This window comes from Lithobates pipiens, unplaced genomic scaffold (genome assembly GCF_037356315.1).
Source record: "Lithobates pipiens isolate NorthernLeopardFrog02 unplaced genomic scaffold, aLitPip1_a1.2 Scaffold_8, whole genome shotgun sequence".
NCBI lineage: Eukaryota > Metazoa > Chordata > Amphibia > Anura > Ranidae > Lithobates > Lithobates pipiens.
Window position 1 is genome coordinate 481,497,503 of NW_027507903.1, and position 20,369 is coordinate 481,517,871.

The 20,369-nt window shown below is 43.3% G+C and overlaps 1 protein-coding gene across 2 annotated transcripts in view; it reads right to left on the reverse strand.

Moving 5' to 3' along the window:
* Positions 1–1,378: 1,378 nt before the first annotated feature.
* Positions 1,379–20,369, reverse strand: part of SLC25A18 (solute carrier family 25 member 18) — a 33,287-nt gene continuing 14,296 nt past the window's right edge. For both annotated transcript variants that reach the window (XM_077468865.1, XM_077468864.1), the window contains exons 3-11: positions 19,346–19,407; positions 17,865–17,987; positions 10,626–10,681; positions 9,114–9,204; positions 7,240–7,358; positions 6,792–6,936; positions 6,557–6,711; positions 3,089–3,164; positions 1,379–1,708 (exon numbers count right to left, since the gene is read on the reverse strand). In XM_077468865.1, the coding sequence (XP_077324991.1) occupies positions 1,567–1,708; positions 3,089–3,164; positions 6,557–6,711; positions 6,792–6,936; positions 7,240–7,358; positions 9,114–9,204; positions 10,626–10,681; positions 17,865–17,987; positions 19,346–19,362 (924 nt within the window). In that variant the 5' untranslated portion in view covers positions 19,363–19,407 and the 3' untranslated portion in view covers positions 1,379–1,566. The remainder of the gene's footprint in view (positions 1,709–3,088; positions 3,165–6,556; positions 6,712–6,791; positions 6,937–7,239; positions 7,359–9,113; positions 9,205–10,625; positions 10,682–17,864; positions 17,988–19,345; positions 19,408–20,369) is intronic.

Consider the following 20,369-nt stretch of genomic DNA (forward strand, 5'->3'; position numbering starts at 1 on the left):
AAATATATGTATTTTCTATACATATAAAACAGAAGCAAATTATCTTTTAAACCGCTTCTATCAAAATATGCCTCTCATAAAATCATAATCTAACTGCAAATTAGACACCTGTGCAACCTTATGGCTGTAAGGAGTCCCATTGTGCAAATTAAATCTTAAAATGAAAATTGTCTCTTACCACACCTACCACACCTATTAGCAAGGCCTTAAATCACGTTGGTGGACCAACAGCAAGGGAGATGAAAGGCATAGAATCTGGCAAGGTTTGATGACAAATAGTACGTTTCTGTGTAGATCTTCATATAACACGAAAGGTGCCTACTTGCAATATTCTACTACCTACAATTATCAATTTTTGCCACAAGATGGAAGCATTGCAAAAGTTCTACTTCAGCAAATAGTTACTTGCACATTCAAATGAATTGGAAAAGAACATTTTAAATGTAAAAATATCTATATATTGAATATATAACGTTCCATCCTAAATAATTTAGTATTTCGTTTTTACTACAGTGCACCCAACAAGGCTGCAGCATTCTGTGCAGCCTAATAATGCTAATTATTACTATACTACCAATGACTGCAGTTTAAAAATAATTTCACTGACAGTGTAATTATAAAGAGCTTGCTGCAATAATCAGAACTGAATAAAAGCAGTCAATAGAATTAAGCAGGTAGAGCCTGCTGGGCTGCTGTTTTCTCTAACACTAACATTAAGGGTGGCAACCCCTAATAATGGACACAGCAGGTGTGCTGATCTAGGAACACAGGGATAGTGGGAACCCCTCAATGGGCACAGCGGGTGTGCAGATCCAGGAACTCAGTGCAGGGAGGTTAAGAACCCCTCAATTGGCACAGCAGGTGCAAAATCTCATAATAGATTCGCCAAAGGATAGAAGAGATTGTCAGGGGGTGTAACACTCCAACATTCACCAACTACTGAAATATCAGTTTTGCATTGGGATTCCTCACAATAGTCACAGGGGGTATTCAGACCTGGGAACTCGGAGCAGGAATGGTAGACACCACTCATAATGGTCGCTGCAGGTGTCCAGATCTAGGAATTCAGCACAGAGATAGTGGGGGCCACCCTGATGGGCACAGCTGGAGTGAAAACCCAGAATTGTAGCACAGGAATGGAGGGAACCCTGATGCAGAAATCTCACCAGCAAAGTCACCAAAGGAAAGAAGATACTGTCAGGAGAGTAATGCTCCAGCATTTATCAACCAATGAAATGTGACTTTTGGGTGGCTTGAGCATTTGCTCACAGGGACTCAGGCTGAGTATTTTTAGAAGAAATAAGCAGAATAATAAGAAATTACTAGATGTTTTCATATTTGTTGTGATGCGGCTGCAGATAGATAAAATGGCCCCACCTTTGAATAAGCCACTCTGTATTACCTTCGAGACAACATCTATAAATGCAGAAAGTTGAAGATGAAAAGAAGTCTCTTCTAAAACAAGCTACTGGATGGCTCCATCTCTTCTCTCTAATCATTCAGGTTCTTAAGAATGTTCTGTTGATGTTTTTTCTCTATGAGAGATTCCAGATTTCCTGCTGATATTTAATTGGAATATCCCAAAATAAATTCACCTATTCCAATAAAATACACAACTTGTGCTATGCCAAAGAGAGGGGCGATGACCAGGGCTCTGCACCAGGCTCCCTTCATGAATGCGGATGGACCTTCATTCCTCCAGATCTTCCTATAGAGGGAAGGGGCAAAAAATAGGTGTGAGAAAATACAAAATACAGCTATTCTCCTGTATGACATGGGATTATTATCACTTCTATTCTCCTGTACAGCATGGGATTACTATCACTTCTATTCTCCTGTACAGCATGGGATTATTATCACTTCTATTCTCCTGTACGACATGGGATTATTATCTCTTCTATTCTCCTGTACGACATGGGATTATTATCTCTTCTATTCTCCTGTACGACATGGGATTATTATCTCTTCTATTCTCCCGTACAACATGGGATTATTATCTCTTCTATTCTCCTGTACGACATGGAATTATTATTACTTCTATATGACATGGGATTAGTATCCCTTCTATTCTCCTGTACCGCATGGGATTACTATCACTTCTATTCTCCTGTACAGCATGGGATTATTATCACTTCTATTCTCCTGTACAGCATGGGATTACTATCACTTCTATTCTCCTGTACAGCATGGGATTAATTATCCCTTCTATTCTCCTGTACAGCATGGGATTAATTATCCCTTCTATTCTCCTGTACAGCATGGGATTAATTATCCCTTCTATTCTCCTTTACAGCATGGGATTAATATTTCTATTTTCTCCTGTACAGCACGGGATTAATATCACTTCTATTCTACTCCTGTATTGCATGGAATAACTATCACTTCTATTTACTCCTGTACAGTATGACATTACTATCATTCCTATTCTCCTCCTGTGCAGTGTGGGATTACTAGCACCCCTATTCTTCTCTGGTACAGTGTAGAATTAAAATCACTCCTAATCTCATCCTATAGGATTAATATCACTCCTATTCCCTCTTGTACAGTGTGGGTTTACTATCACTCCTATTTCTCCTCTTGTAAATTGTGGGATTACAATCACTCCTATTTCTCCTCTTGTACAGTGTGGGATTACCATCACTCTTATTCTCTTCCAGTAGAGTGTGGTATTACTATCTCTCCTATTCTCCTATTGTACAATATGGGATTACTATCATTCCTATTCTTCTCTGGTATAGTGTGGGATTACTATCACTCCTATTCTCAGCCTATACGGAGTAGAATAACTATAACACCTATTCTCTGCCTGTGCAATGTATGATTACTATCACTCCTATACGCTGCCTGTAGGGAATTAGATCACTCTCATTACTCATCTACGTCTACATAAAGTGGGATTATTATTACTTCTGTTCTCCTCATGTATGGTGTGAGATCACTAGACCTTTCCTCCAGAGATCAAAATCTACCTTTCTTTCTTGCAGCATTGCCTCTGACAAAGCTGTGCCTTTCTGGCAAAGCATGCTGCAATTTGTAGTTCCCCTCAAGATGGTGGGTTATAAATTCAGTGTTATTGCTGAAAGTTTACCTGGCGCAGTCAATAATCCCATTATACGTATCTTCACCAATTCCTTTTTTCAGTGTCTGTATCCGCGTCTTTAGCACTGAAAGATTTCACATATATACAATTATAATGTCTTGTTTATTAAAGTGTTAATTAAAATACTTAAAGCCAAACCATAACAATACAGACTAAGGGATTAGGGTCCCATGCTTTTTGGGGGTATCAGGCCTTCAAAAGGTACGTGCAGACCTGATAGACAGCTCAATGTTTAACTGAAGGAGTGTGCACAGCAGCCGGACAACACCACTTGCAAGGCAGTGGTTTAACACCGAGAGCTCCTATTATGTACACCATTTGATTACACAGATTCACTGCACAGTGACCACCTCACAATGTGCATCAAAAGCTACAGCAAGTCAGATAGAGCCCAACTCATTTCATGGCTAGAAGATGTCCACCATTTCATCTAGCCCCATTATTGCCACATGTGGACTATACCTGAGGCAGTCTGCATACAAATACATCCTGTCTAGGAGCACCCTTTTCACCAGGATTACATCCACCCATAAAGGTGAAGCCCAGCCAGCAGCCAGGAGAAGGACTTGTGTCTGTGCTGCAGAGGAGACAGGCATGGCTGGGCTATTACAAAACATATAGCAACCAGCGTTATGCTGCCCTCCATCCACTAAGGGGCAAACCAAGAATGTTGACTGCCAGAGACTCTGAGAAGTGTGAAGGATTGTGGGAAGTGTAGTTTGGTTTCTACAGACTGTTTGACTCTAGGGCAGGAGTGTCAAAATAAATTTAATCTGGGGCTGCATCAGCAGTATGGTTGCCCTCAAAGGGCCAGTTGTATTTGTAAGACTATATTTACCCATGCCTTTTTTTTCCTCAGAGAATAAGAGTAGGATCTCAACCATGTCTCTCTGCCCACCCTCCTGGTTGAACCACATGGAATGGTGGGTGTGGCCAAATTGCACTGTGGGCCTATCTTACAGGGGCAATAAATCCCAGGACTGTTTTACCTGCAGAGTTTAGAGATGCATGTATAGAGTCCAGGGTTTAGGAGCGTGCAGTGTGCAATGTTCAGCTCTTTTTCACAGGCTGTCCACATCTTACTTCCACCCATCCTCAGCTCTGACCTCTGCACCAGTCTCCCCCAACCCCCATCTCTGCACATACCTCCCTCCACAGCCCTCACCCCCCCCCCCCCAAGCCTTCTAGTACTTCTGGGAAGTGTAGGCTGCTCCACCTCGCTCTCTCACTTGCAGCAAGTTCATTGGTTGGCATCTGTGCACAGATGGGGATCACAGTGCAGCTTACCACGTGGTGCCCCATCCCTTGTCCCTGGCATGAGTGCAGGGTAGACAGGGATCTGTGAGGGTTGCCAAGAGGAAAGCTGTCCTTGCAAACACAAAGGTATTCTTTTGTGACAGTGGTAAGCAGGGAAGCAGGAAGCGGAGGCCGGGAGCCAGAGATGGCAGAATGGAGTTGCTCAAAAAAGAAAAAAAAACTGGATGCAAGGACCACATGAAATGGCTTAGCAGGCCGGATTTGGCTTGCAGGCCTTGTGTTTGACCCATGTGCTCTAAAGCAATGGTCATCAACCCTGTCCTCAGGACCCACTAGCAGGCCAGGTTTTATATATTACCTTGGGGAGATGCAGACTAGAATACTGCAATCACTGAGCAGAAAATTATATCACCTGTGATGTATTTCAGTTATCTTGCAAACCTGACCTGTTAGTGGGCCCTGAGGACAGGGTTGATGACCACTGCTCTAAAGGAAGAGACATCAACTCCCAGAAGCACTGTGGTGGAGAGTAGGAGGAGTTTTGTAATTTTCCCAGGCTAAGAGGGGATGTTTTGCAGAGAAATGGAGGTTGCAAGCAGACCACCGCAACTGAGTGAAAAAGAGACACAGTGGCAGCCATTCCGAAACATCAGAGAACATCCTAGATGTTGGTTGAGCCTACTGTCCAATTTAGGAGCTGGATGCTGAGGACACTGAATGGGGTACACATTGCCAGTGAGCAGAGAAAGATCCCCTTCTGACAGAGTGGTGAGAGGCTACTGGCCAACCCTGCATTACACCTTGCTAAAGAAAGGAACAGAGTTGTGTGCAAGAAATACAGTGGCAGTGCCCCTGCACCAGCTCTTAAGAGTGCTCCACCATAATGGTTGGGCCCCAAATGAGTTGGTCAGCAGAAGAAATATAGAAGTAAACTGCTAACTGTTATGTGTGTTTATCTATCTATCTATCTATCTATCTATCTATCTATCTATCTATCTATCTATCTATCTATCTATATCTATATATATATATATATATATATATGTATTTATTTTTTTCTAGTTAGGGTTGCCCAGTACAGGTGTGTTTTAGAACAATTACTGTTTCTGCAGCATATTACTCCTATTGCATAATTGTTGCCATACTGTTTAATCATAGCAGTATATTTATTTTACCATTTATTCATTACAGTATGTTTCTTCTTTGTTTTATCTGTTGCAATATATTTCTTGCTATTACTTAACCAGCTGCTGTGTCATTCCTGGTGTCTTTGCACCTTGAGCCCTTGAGGTGTATATACAGCTACTTGAAGTATACATTCCCCACCCAGCCTTGAGTGAGTGGCAATGTTCAGAGTTGTGGGCAGGAACAGGGGGGACAAACACATCAAATGGCATTTCGATATTTGACTTACTCCTCCCAAGAATCAGCTAACTGATTTCATCAGAACAGAGGGCTTTTGAGATGAGTACTGTGATGTTTGCAAGGAGCTATGTAAACACCCAGGCAGTCCCTCGTAGCAATCATGATCTGCCTGCATAGCGAAGCGCAGAAACCTAGTGATGATGTCACTGGGTATAAAATAAGGTATGTAATGAAAATAGAAAGCTATATTTAAAAATGTAATTAGCACGTTGATGGGGGGGGCAAAATATAAACAAATTGAACCTCAGATTCAAAGGGGCCGTAAATCCTCATGTTTTTTCACCTTAATGCATCCTATGCATTAAGGTGAAAAAACTTTTGTCACTGACCAGCACCCCCATTTTACTCACCTCAGCCTGTTCGTTCCCACGCCGGAGACACGCTCACCCTCTCTGGCCGGGGTCTTGGCTCTTGATTGGATAGATTGATAGCAGCGCAGCCATTGGCTCCCACTGCTGTCACTCAAATCCAATGATGTGGGGGACGGGGCCGAGTCGGGCATTCTGTGTCTATGAACAGTGCAAAACAAACTGCACAGTGGAGGTAAGTATGATATGTTCAGGAGGAGCCACTGTGCTAACTATGCAATGTTAGTACAGCAATCTCCCCTGCTGAGCTATTTTTTTCTGAAGGGGACGACCCCTCTGCCAGAACAGACCAGTCAGCCATTGGCTACAAGTGCTGATCGGATGCCGATCGGCAGACCTTTTTCAATCATGTCCCTTAGTGTGTACATCCCTTTAGTCTTTGAGAATGTGAAGTCTTTCCACTCACCATCGAGTGGTGTCACTGCAACGGCAGCCACAGATCCAGCAATGCATCCCGCAAAAAACGAGTGGTAAAATGGCGCCTTTTCATGGGAGGATTTTTGTCCCAGTTTATTGAGATTGGCAAAGAGCGGGAAATAGATGATGGAGAATGGGACGTCTCTGTTCAGAAGAGAAAAGCATTATATATTTCAGAGCTGGTATTTTAGTTTTACATTAGCGCAGATGACTGTTTTTCTCACCTGAGTAGTGTGGCCCCCAGACCTTTGTACACTCCAGAGATGCCCTGGGTACGGAGAAGGTCTCTCGCTATCCGTAAGGCGGAGGGTTTTTGGGCAGGCTGAGAGATGGTGGCCTGTCCGTCACCAGCTACAACTTTCTGTGTTGCTGCAACAGTAAAGTCCAGAGTTCAGTTGTAGAAAGCACAATGAGCATCATATTGTTCCCTGAACATTCATTCAGTTTTCAGTCCACCAGGAAATAGTGACAAGTCGGTTTTTCAATCCACCAGGAAATAGTGGCAATTTGTGCCAAACGCTTTGGTGTAGTCACTAGTTCCTAGTGTATTCATAACCTTAATGTATAATGAATATTGACTAAGCCTGCAAAATGGCTACTACGATGTCAACCCTGAAAGTAATTTAAAGGGGACACTGTATATGCATGAGGCTCTCCCGTACCCCAGATTACCCAGGCGTCCTGCATCTTGCAGCTGGATTTTCAGCATCTCCATGGGGGACGTCACCACCACCTGACAGGTCCCAGCCCCACATCCAGCCAACATTTCTCTGAACAGCGTCAGTTCCTTTCTGTAACCACAAGAGGGAGTGACAGACCCACAGGTCATAACCGAGCAATATTTCATATAATGCACTATATTCGAAAACAGAACAGTAAAGAGGACATCTTATACAAAAATATATATATAGTCAACAAATTTAAAATGATAAAACAAGACAAAACCGAAACAAACAGAAACGTTTCCTACAGAGACATAAAAGAAAATGATAAAATAATAGTGACATAATGGAGCAGAACAGAGAAGCTCCAACGTTGCCAACAGTTAAGGAATTTAGAGACAATCCAAATAAAATACAAGCTGTTCAAAAAAAGTGAGAAAAAATCTATGAAAAACTATTGTTTTTTTCTGCAATTCAAAATCACAGTTACAAAGTTTATAATATTTCTACACTGTAAAACTGAAGATGTTTTTGGGGGCAGCTTTCCAAATAATGGGCAGCCATAACACGATGGCCAGTCTTATACAGGATGATACCAACCTGCCTGAGCATTGTCACCACACATGCATGTTAAAATATCATTAGGAAAGTGTTACCTACGAAGGGCCAGTGACAAAAATAAGATCATAGTATCCCTGTTGGCAGGTGTCCTTTTATGTTGATGGGCCCTAAAAAGTCTGGGCCGTTCCCTAATTTTTTGAACAGTTGGCCATAAAAATTTAATTTTGGATTGGAACACAGAAGAGAGTCAAAGGGATAAGGAAAAGAACAGAATGAAGCAGATTGGATCATGACAGAACAGGGTAGAGAACAGCTGAGAAGAGAAAAAAGCAGGGCATCGGATTGGGGAGCAGGACAGAGCAGATGGGAGCAGGGAAGAGCAGGAGAGGGAAGGACAGAGCAGAAGACAGGAGAGCGAAACAATGCAGAGAAGATCAGGACAGAGCAGAGGAGAGGGCAGAAAAACAAGACAGGGTGGAGCAGGACAGAACAAAGTAGATGAGATGAAACAACTACAGTACAGAGAAGGGGAAAATAAAGCATAGAAAATTAAAGCAGAGGGGGGTAGGACTGAACACAGTAGAGCAAAGGAGAGTAGGACAGACCAGAGCAGAGGAAAGCAGGACAGAACAGAGCAGATGAGAGAAGACAGAGCTGAGCAGAAGGGAGTAAGAGAGAACAGAGTAGAGAACAGCAGGACAGGGCTAAGCAGAAGGGAGCACGGCAGAACAACAGATGTGATTAGGGCAGTTCAGACAAAAAAGGACCAAAACCGTGTAAAGGGGAGCAGAACAGAATGGAAGAGAGAACTAAAGTAAAAAAGAATATATCGGCAGGACAGAGCAGAAGAGGGCAGGATGGAGAGGAGAAAAGCAGAGAATTAAGGAAAGTAGGACCGAGCAAAGGTAAGGAAAGGGGAACAGGATAAAGCAGAGGAGAGGGAAAGGAAGCAGTTCAGCAGAGAGTGGAGGGGAGCAGGACAGAGCAGAGGAGAGCAGGACAGAACAAATTAGAGGCCAAGAAAGCAGAACAGAGCAAAGGAGAGGACAGAAAATCAGGACGGTTCAGAGAGAAGCAGGAAAGAGCAGAAGGGAGCATGACATAACAGATCAGAGTAGAGGAAAAGAGAGCAGCACAGTGCAGAGGACAGCACGGCAATGCAAAAGACAGCAGAGCAAAGTGGAGCAGAATAGAGAAGAGGACAGAAGAGCAGGACAGAGCTAAGTAAATAGTCTAATACAGAATAGAGCTTTACAGAGCAGTACAGTGCAAAAGAGAGGAGAACAGGACAGAGCCGAGGAAATTAGAATGTATAAACCATACCCCTCTTGAGAAAGAAAGTTTCGAAAGAAGTCATTAGCTGCCAGTTTGATTGCTTTTTCTGGTGTCACAAGTGTTAGATTTACAGCCGCCCCTGTCAGTGATAGATAAAAGGTGACAATTAGCACAAATGTCTGTGCAACATATTTTTAAACATTGTACATATTATAAGGACAAAAGAAGAAAACATAACATACATCTAAAATATAGTTGTGTATACACGTGGATATCGTTGTGTATAGATATAGTTTTGAATAGATATAGGGATATAGTTATGTATAGTTATATGGATACACAGTATAGTTGTATATAGATATATGGAGTTACTGTAGTTGTATACAGATCTGTGGATGTAGTTGTATAACAGTGTAAATTTGCTGTGCCCTGAAAATAACTCAACACACAGCCATTAATGTCTAAACCGTTGGCAACAAAAGTGAGTACACCACCCCTAAGTGAAAATGTCCAAATTAGGCCCAAAGTGTCAATATTTTGTGTGGCCACCATTATTTTCCAGTACTGCCTTAACCCTCTTGGGCATGGAGTTCACCAGAGTTTCACAGGTTGCCACTGGAGTCCTCTTCACTCCTCCATGATGACATCACGAAGCTGGTGGATGTTAGAGACCTTGCACTCCTCCACCTTCTGTTTGAAGATGCCCCACAGATGCTTAATAGGGTTTAAGTCTGGAGACATGCTTGGCCAGTCCATCACCTTTACCCTCAGCTTCTTTAGCAAGGCAGTGGTCTTGTAGGTGTGTTTGCGGTTGTTATCATGTTGAAATACTGCCCTGCAGTCCAGTCTCTGAAGGGAGGGGCTCATGCTCTGCTTCATTATGTCACAGTACATGTTGGCATTCATGGTTCCCTAAATGAACTGTAGCTCCCCGGTGTCAGCAGCACTCATACAGCCCCAGACCATAACACTCCTACCAACCATGCCTGACTGTAGGCAAGACACACTTGTACTACTCACCTGGTTACCACCACATACACTTGATACCATCTGAACCAAATAAGTTTATCTTGGTCTCATCAGACCACAGGACATGGTTCCAGTAATCCATGTCCTTAGTCTGCTTGTCTTATATAGTGTTTGACCAGAAGAGATCTTTTTCCTAATATTCTGGAGAATTTTGCAGATTTTTTCCCCCGTCCAGCCTTCTAGCTGTTGAAGTATAAATCCCAGCATGTCCCACCTGGCAACCACTGTCAGCCTAGAAAAGCTGGGACTTTTAGTTCTTTGGTAGCCACCGCAGTTTACGTTTGCCATGGCTGAGTAAAGTGGAGGGTCCCTTTGTCATACTAACATGAATATTTATGAGTAGAAAATGTGGAGCACAAGTTGTGTGGCAGTGAATATAACAGAACCAAGTGAGATGGGATTACACAACTACTGACTGTTGCACCACAACCTTTGATGTTTTCCCTGTTTACTTGTGGGATTCCTCTGGGCCTCTGGTTTTAGTGAAATAACATTCCATCATAAAACTTTGATCTGATTCCTACTCAATACCTCTGTACATTCCAAAGAATCCTTCTGAGCGAACTGTCTTTATGAGGCAGTCAAACCTGTGAGAGAAAGAGAGAGAGAGAAGAGAGACAGAGGGGTAAAGGGAGGGAGTGGGAAGGGAATGGAGGGATATAGAGGGGAGAGGGGAAGTATGGAGGAAGAGCAGGTATAAAAAAATAAAATTGGAGAAAAAGAGGAGAGAGAGAGAGAAAGGGGATGTAGTGAAAGGGGGGTGGGGATAAGAGAAATTGAGGAAAGGAGAGAGGAGGAGAAGGTAGAGGGAGAATGGAGAGAGAGGGAAAAGTGGAGACGGGGACAAAAATAGGAGAGAGAATATGAAGCGCACAGAGGAAGTAGGATGGGGGAGTATAGACGGTATAAGCAGGGGTGTGTGGGAGAAAAAGTCATAGAAAAAGAAAGAGGGAAAATAGAGCAGAGGAGGAGATAAAGAAGAACAAGAGAGAAAAGAGGGCGAGAAGGGGGGGGGGGGCAAAGTAAGAGGGAGAAGGAGAAATGCAAGAGAGAGTGGGTATGGGAGATAAAAAGTGAGGGTATTGGAGGGAGAGGGAAGTGAGGGGATAGGAGGGAGTGAGAAGTGAGGGGATAGGAAGGGGGAGAGAGACGTGAGGGGATAGGAGGGAGAGAGAAGTGAGGGGATAGGAGGGAGAGAGAAATGAGGGGATAGGAGGGAGAGGGAAGTGAGGGGATAGGAGGGAGAGAGAAGTGAGGGGATAGGAGGGAGAGAGAAGTGAGGGGATAGGAGGGAGAAGGAAGTGAGGGGATCGGAAGGAGGAGAGAGAAGTGAGGGGATAGGAGGGAGAGAGAAGTGAGGGGATAGGAGGGAGAGAGAAGTGAGGGGATAGGAGGGAGAGAGAAGTGAGGGGATAGGAAGGGGGAGAGAGACGTGAGGGGATAGGAGGGAGAGAGAAGTGAGGGGATAGGAAGGGGGAGAGAGACGTGAGGGGATAGGAGGGAGAGAGACGTGAGGGGATAGGAGGGAGAGAGAAGTGAGGGGATAGAAAGGGGGAGAGAGACGTGAGGGGATAGGAGGGAGAGAGAAGTGAGGGGATAGGAGGGAGAGAGAAGTGAGGGGATAGAAAGGGGGAGAGAGACGTGAGGGGATAGGAGGGAGAGAGAAGTGAGGGGATAGGAGGGAGAGAGACGTGAGGGGATAGGAGGGAGAGAGACGTGAGGGGATAGGAGGGAGAGAGAAGTGAGGGGATAGAAAGGGGGAGAGAGACGTGAGGGGATAGGAGGGAGAGAGAAGTGAGGGGATAGGAGGGAGAGAGAAGTGAGGGGATAGGAGGGAGAGAGACGTGAGGGGATAGGAGGGAGAGAGAAGTGAGGGGATAGAAAGGGGGAGAGAGACGTGAGGGTATTGGAGGGAGAGAGAAGTGAGGGGATAGGAGGGAGAGAGAAGTGAGGGGATAGAAAGGGGGAGAGAGACGTGAGGGGATAGGAGGGAGAGAAAAGTGAGGGGATAGGAGAGAGAGAGAAGTGAGGGGATAGGAGGGAGAGAGAAGTGAGGGGATAGGAGGGAGAGAGAAGTGAGGGGATAGGAGGGAGAGAGACGTGAGGGGATAGGAGGGAGAGAGAAGTGAGGGGATAGAAAGGGGGAGAGAGACGTGAGGGGATAGGAGGGAGAGAGAAGTGAGGGGATAGGAGGGAGAGAGAAGTGAGGGGATAGGAGGGAGAAGGAAGTGAGGGGATAGGAGGGAGAAGGAAGTGAGGGGATAGGAAGGAGGAGAGAGAAGTGAGGGGATAGGAGGGAGAGAGAAGTGAGGGGATAGGAAGGAGGAGAGAGAAGTGAGGGGATAGGAGGGAGGGAAGAGAAATGAGGGTATAGGAAGGTGGCGAGAGAAATGAGGGGATAGGAGGGAGAGAGAAGTGAGGGGATAGGAAGGAGGAGAGAGAAGTGGGGGGGGGGGGGCAGAGGGTGATAGAAGAGGGGAATCGACATGAAAGAGAAGTCGGGATCGGAAGGAGAGGGAAGTGAGGGGATAAGAGGGAGAGAGAAGTGAGGGGATAGGAAGGAGAGGGAAGTGAGGGAATAGGAGGGGGAGAGAAGTGAGGGGATAGGAAGGAGGAGAGAGAAGTGGGGGGGGGGGCACAGAGGGTGATAGAAGAGGGGAATAGACATGAAAGAGAAGTCGGGATAGGAAGGAGAGGGAAGTGGGAGCAATAGAAGGGAGAGAGAGGAGATTTTAAGCAATTACTATGCCTTAATTGAAACATGGTTCATAACTAGATATATTTATAAATGGGCTGAAGGCTATTTTTTACATTTGCCCAGAGCTTCTACCCATTGAACTTCACACACAGGCTATCATCTTATAAAACATTACTTTGATGATTGTACACTTTGCTGAGAGCTCTACACTGTTGGGGTGCGGTCACCACAAGTAGTTCTCCTTTTAATAACAAACAGATTCTGCTCCATGCTGGAAGTGGTGTGAATCATCGCAGGAAGGAGGAGGGGATGCCAGCTATAAAAAAAAAAAAAACTCCACTAAAGGAAATTTACCACCCTGGCAGCTGCTGGGAAATGGCTGGGAGTTTGAAGCAGCAGAGAGAATATCCTATAACAAGTGCGGTAACCCCTAGCAACCAACAGTTGTGCTGTACTTTGAAATGGGTGAAATGTACATGTTGGTTACTCATCGTGGCTTGTTGTTTTGTGCTGTACAGTAAAGATCACTTTTATAGCTGGAAGGTGAAGTGAAACTAAAATGAAAAAATAAAAATTTATGAGCAGCAACCTAGAAATGTGATGGTACAAAAAAGTGCGCCATCACATCTGCCCCATTGTTTCCATTTCTGTTTGTTTTTGTTTGTCCCAAGCATGTCTGAATCCACTTACTGTTGACTGACTCTGCTGAATCTCTATTCCAAGCATCAACTACTCTTTCAGTAAAAAAATACTTTCTAAGATTAGTTTTAACTTTTCTCCTGCTAGTTTGAGGCCTGTCCCTGTGTTTTTGAAAATGCTGCCCTCCTGAACCTTATTCACCCCCTTGGTGTATTTAAAGGTTTCAGTCATGTTTCCCCTTTCCCTTCTTTCTTCCAGACTGTACAAATTTTATTTGAAAAATTCCTGCAAACAGCCAGACCACTGCTTGCAGGCAGGATGCTGTCATGTTTTGGGGAAGCTGTGTACAGCACCCTGCCAGCCATCCTTCCAGCCATGATCTGCCTGCATCGCATAGAGAAGCACAGAGATCCAGTGAAGACTGAATCTAAACTAAGGTATGGAATGAAAAGTATTTTTTTTCCTTTTAATGTAATTGGCATGTTGATGAGGAGGGAAAGGATGAACCAAAAAGGCAAAATGTACGTAGATAAAAAAAAATCACCTTGAACACATTTAATTTGGATTTGGTTTTTCATCCGTTTTTGACCCACGTTCAAGGTTCCCCGCTGAGCTGCAGTGAATCAATGCATGTCAGCATGGAGAGCGACACGTTGAGCGTGAAGAACTGCTGCAGTGCTTTGACCTTTGCTAAAAAACGCAAGGCAAACGTGTCCCCTCCTATGAATGAGACCCTCCCACTTCCACAGCGAAGAATATACAAAGTTCACCTTGTCTGTACACAAGGGAAACACAAGATTCCACTTGTCTGGAATTGTCAGGATTGGATTACTCATAAGTAACAATAATCAGATTGCACAGGTAACAAAAGGAATGGAATGTGGAAAGATTCATACAATCAGCTGATGATATAGATGGCCCTAGATGACCTCCTGCCCTCCCCTATCCTCATGCTCACTAACTGCGATAACTGTGATAACGGCTCCTGATTCTCTGTGCTAGACATGAATAGCTGACATACAGTATATCTGCATACACAGATATGTGTGCAATATCAACAAAGTACCTCCCACTCACCTATTCACCTAAATTCCTGCTGCTAGCACTTTAAGATGATAAACACCACCACTTAACAGTAAAAATAAAAATAAAAAAAGTTATCTATATATATATATATATATATATATATATATATATATATATACATTTCAAATATGGGAAATATTACAATTGTGCCATCATATCAAGAAATAAATACTCAATGTCAAAAAATGCTCAAAAATAGCAAGCAATACATACTGAATTCTACATTAATGTCCATCTTCCACTCTTGTTCTGTAAGAAAAATATTTTAAAATTTGGTGCAACTCCCACCAACCCTAGTGGGCCTGCTTTAAACTTTAAAAGGGTCCTAAGAGCAAATGTTCCCTTTAAAGCTGGGAAAAAGCTATAACCACAGGTAATAAATCAGAATCACTCCATACATGGAAAGGTCTATGCATGGAGTGATTATGATGTATATCTGCGGTTATAGTGTCTTTCCAGCTTTAAAACGAACACGCGTTCTTAAGGCCTTTTATAGTTTAAAGGTCTATCCATTAAGGCGAGTGTGACCACAGGGATTGGTGCAGGCCGCACCAAATTTTATAATATGTTTTTCAAAGAACAAAAGTGTAAGATGGACGACTGTTACTGTTCTATGTTTTGAGCTTTTTTTGACATTGAGTATTGATTTCTTGATTTAGCACAATTATTATATTTGATATAAAGATTTTATATATATATATATATATATATATATATATATATATATATATATCACATCAATTTTCACTCGCCATGTATTGGGATTGACATCCATAGCGCAATGACCCCTGTTTCTCTTCTGCTCAACATGGAAATGAATGGCAATAGCTCTTTAGATGAGCAATGGGTGAGTGATACAAGCAATGTTTTGGGGAATCACACTCCCCCTACCCCCCGCTCATGTGGTAGAGGAACATCAAACTTCCATTTCTAGATCGGATTGAAATGGCGCGCATTGCTAAACCTGACCTTAGTAAGCACATAGGCTATCATTGCTGACCTACTTGTGAAAATATAAATTGTAAATTGAAAATGTAATTTGCTTGGCTGTCATGCTGAGCCTGTGGTTGCACTATGATCATAATCCAAGCAGGCAGTCAGTGATCTCCACATGTTGTGGGTCTTGAACTTAAAGTACTGAAGCCATTCAGGACTTCACTCTATATAAATCTTCTAAAAAAAACAATTCCTGCCTCTATGCTGCCAAACAAACCTACTTTGTCTCTTATTAATACCTTGTCATCCAGTCCCCATGGACTCTTCTCTACCTTAAATTCTCTGCTTTGTCCCCCACCCCCTATACCCACTAACTCACTCACTGCCCAAGAGATTGTCAATCACTTCAAAGACAAGATTTATGCAATACTTGAGGAAACCTCCACTGTACATACATCTTCCCCACTCAACATTCCTTGTCTAACAGCACAGTCAACACTCTCCTCTTTTGAACTGGCTACTACTGAAGAGGTTACAAAACTTTTCTCAGATGCCCAACTAACCAATTGTCCCCTGGATCCTGTTCCCTTACAATTAATACGATCACCCTCCTATTCTATCCTATGCTCACTCTCTCACATGTTTAATCTCTCCCTCTCTAGTGGCACCTCCCCCTCCCCTCTAAAACATGCACAGATCACTCCCATACTTAAAAATCCCTCACTGGACCTAATCAACCTGAACAACCTTGGACCCATCTCATTGCCCCCATACACATTTAAACTTTTAGAATGCTTAGCCTATAACCTTCTTAGCTTCTACCTCATTGAAAATAACCTTCTTGATCTCTTACAGTCTGGCTTTCGCTTGCAGCACTCCACAGAAACTGCCTTACTACAACTCAGTGATGATTTACTAACTGCTAAAACCAATGGCCACTACTCCATACTCCTACTGCTTGACCTCTCTGTGGCCTTTAATACTGTTGACCGCCTGCTTCTTCTCAATAAACTCCCTTCCCTTGGCCTCCAAGATTCTGCTCTATCCTGGTTTTCCTCCTACCTATCACAGTGCTCCTTCAGTGTTACCTACAACTCTGTCTCCTCCTCTCCACTTTGTCTTTCTGTAGGGGTACCTCAAGGCTCTGTTCTTGGACCCCTTCTCTTCTCTATCTACACCTTCTTCCTTGGTCACTTGATAACCTGCCACGACTTCCAATACCATCTCTATGCCGATGACACTTAAATCTATCTCTCTACTCCTTACCTCACCTCTTAAGTCTTCTCTTGCATTACTAACTTACTAACTGGCATATCAGCATGGATGTCGCACCACTTCCTTAAACTACCGTAAATCTCTCTAAAACCGAGCTGATGATATTCCCTCCTGCCCGTGCCCCCTCCCCTGACTTTTCCATCAAAATCAATAATGCAACCATCAATCCCTCCCCCTATGTCAGGGTACTAGGTATAATCCTAGACTCTGACCTGTCCTTTCACCCCCATATCCAATTGTTGTCAAAAGCCTGTAGACTTCACCTGCATAACATCTTAAAAAATCACCCCTTTTTAACTAATGAAACCACCAAGCTACTCATTCACTCCCGCGTCTCCCTCCTCATAGACCTACCTCTCCATAGGCTATCCCCTCTTCAGTCTATTATGAATGCTGCTGCCAGACTCACCTACCCACCTGCTCATGGTCTGCCACCCCTATACACCAATTCCTACACTTGCTTCCGATTGCCCAGTGAATTAAATTCAAAATACTAACTACAACATACAAAGGTATTCACAGCTCTGCCTGGAGCTACATCACCAATCTTGTCTCCAAATATCACCCAAACTGTCCTCTCCGCTCCTCTCAAGACCTGCTGCATTTAAACGGCCTTACCTCCTCCTCCCATGCTCATCTCCAGGACTTCTCCAGAGCCTCTCCCATCCTCTTGAACTCTCTACCTCAATTTGTCCTATCTTCTACTCTGGCTGCCTTCAGGTGATCCTTGAAAACTCATCTCTTCAGAGAAGCCTATCACGCCTTTAACTAATCACTTTCATCAGCTCATCTCCATCCTACAACCTTTTATACCACTTGCCCCACCCTATTAGATTGTAAGTTCTTCTGAGCAGGGCCCTATTAACCCTCTTGTATTTTATTATATTGTAACTGTATTGTCTCCCTTTTATATTGTAAAGCACTGTGTAAACTGATGGTGCTATATACATCCTGTATAATAATACTATTAATTGGATTAACGTAACAGTCATGCAACTAGCTTTGTTATTAAGAAGTTTAGCATAGTAGCCGCCATGTTTTTTTTGACTACACTGGGAGCTGTACAAAGAGACTGGTGATAAGTATGCACAATTTGCAGATTTTGCAGCTCCGCCATGACTCCACCATCGACTTACATCCCACGATAGATGCTTTGTCCTTGTTGATTCTGTAGTCGTGTCTTAGCCAGATCTATTGGGAAGACGCAGGTGACTCCCACCAGACCGGCGATGCCACCATTTATCAGTTTGGCCGGTAAGCTGTAATACAGAATTATTCATATTAAGAAATATCTGAAAAAGCGGGGAAAAAGATAAACTTCCAGAAACACTGCAAATGGGTTTCTTCCACTAGAAAATGCACACTTCTCTGAAGTGTACTATCAGATGCCAATCACTAGCAACCCCAGAATTCTGAAAAAGAAATGTGGCCTTTTCAACTGCCACTTGGAGCTGGTTATGTGAACTCCGAACAACTGCCACTAGTCAAGTGATCTCCAACTAGCTATAACCAGTAACTGGCCAAGTGGTCTCCCATCACTGACTGCAAATTGTCATGAGAACTCTGATCAACTACTACCTGAAACTGGCCATGTGATGACTTATCAACTACCACTTGGAACTTGCCTGTGATCTCTGACACCTGCAAATCCCTGACCATCTTTCACCTGGAAAGTCATTGTTTCTCTATGTAACTGTACCTCATATCTGGACATGTGGTCTCATTTATAATACTGGTTATGTAATCGCACATCAACTGACATCTGAAACGGTTCATATGATCGCTCATTTACCTCCACCAGGAACTATTCCTGTGATCTTTCATCAACTACCTTGAACTGGGCATGTGATCTCTTATCAACTGACACCTGCAAATCATTTTGTGATCCTCCATCATCTTTAACCTGGAACTAGTTGTGTGTTTCCCCACCAACTAGAACTAGTCCTGTAATCTCTCTGTAATTAAACCCTATATCTGCACATGTGATCTCCGCCAGGAACCAGTCCTGTGATCTTTCATCAACTGCTACCTGGACAGACTGGACAGACTTATTTGTCATAATCTGCAATGGATCATCTGTTCTGTTATTACCTGTTATTATCTGACATCCAGTAAATCTGGTCAGACGATTCCTCCTTAGCTGCCACGTGGAAAAGGTCCTGCAATTGCCTGACACCTGGATTTGAGTTATGTGATTTTGTATCATCTGCCATGCCCCAATAAAAATTCAAATATAAGGTTACGGTTACTCAATTCACTTGGAGGGGTTGCCTTCGGCAGTGGTACCACGCATGGCATCACGGCTGCAGCATGTGTACAGCCCTGAGTGGCTGCATGGCCTTGTTCATTTGGGAGGTAAAACCGCAGTGAATGAGCCCTTACTGTTAATGTTCCCTATTCTAAATGTAACTATAAATCATTTAGTGACAAGCACGGGTAATATATAGAATCACTATGCGTGATGGGCATCTAAAACAGCAGACGGCTAGTATTGGTGACCTTTAGTAAGGTGTGAGATGTATGATCATTTTATGTCAGCCATCTTTAAATATTAGTTCATTCATTCAAATGTATGGCACTGCCATATTCCATAGTGCAATATAGTAGTGTGACTGACCTGATCTTCTCAGGCATGGCGCCGCTGTTTTACAGGACGGTTTGTTTCTCCTGGCTGCTTAGCTGAAAGATTAAGGCAAGACAAAAATAAATAAAATAATGTAAAATACAAATGAAAACAAAAACAGTCCATAGTGACAATATTCATCAGAACATATCAAGAAAATATATTTGGGAGAAAATTCCAGATACTGCAAAGATAAAAAAACAAAAAAAAAGCCAAATATCATCTTTGTGTATGTGCATCATAAAACACAAAAAGGTACCCAGGGATCAATCTCCCTTCTAAGAGCCCTGCATGACTATACAGTCAAGAGAAAATACAATTCTACTAAAGTGAAAAATATTTTATTCTGGTACCTGTACAGGGTTCAGACTTGTAATGGCAGTATTCAGTATTAACCCAAAAAGCAAGCAATTGCGCTGCAAGTTTGAAAATGACTTACTAAGCTATTGCTAGACTTGCCAGGCTTCACAAGTGTGTTGTACAATTGCAGCAATTCTGCATTGCATATCTCAGGATCATGTTTTTTTGTTTTTTTTGAGTAGTGTTTTTTTGTTTATAAAAGTTGCTTACAGAAAGTCACAGCGTTACGGACGCAGCCGCTACAGTAAGGCCCCTTTCACACTGAGGCGTTTTTCAGGCAGTACAGCGCTAAAAATATCGCCTGTACAGCGCCTGAAAAAAGCATATCATTTCACTCCAGTGTGAAAGCCGGAGGGCTTTCACACTAGAGCGGTGCAGCGGTGCGTTAGCAGGACGGTAATAAAAGTCCTGCTAGCAGCATCTTTGGAGGTGAATACACCGCTCCTTCACCGCTCCTACCCATTAAAATCAATGGGGCAACGTGGCTATACCGTTAGGCAAAGCGCCACTGCAGCGGCACTTTGCGGGTGTTTTTTTGTCCGCTAGCGGGGGTTAAAACCGCCCCGTTAGCGGATGAATAGTGCCGCTAAAAAGCCACCGCCGCCCGCACTGCCCCAGTGTGAAAGGGGCCTAAAAGAGGAAAGGAGCAAAAAAGGTT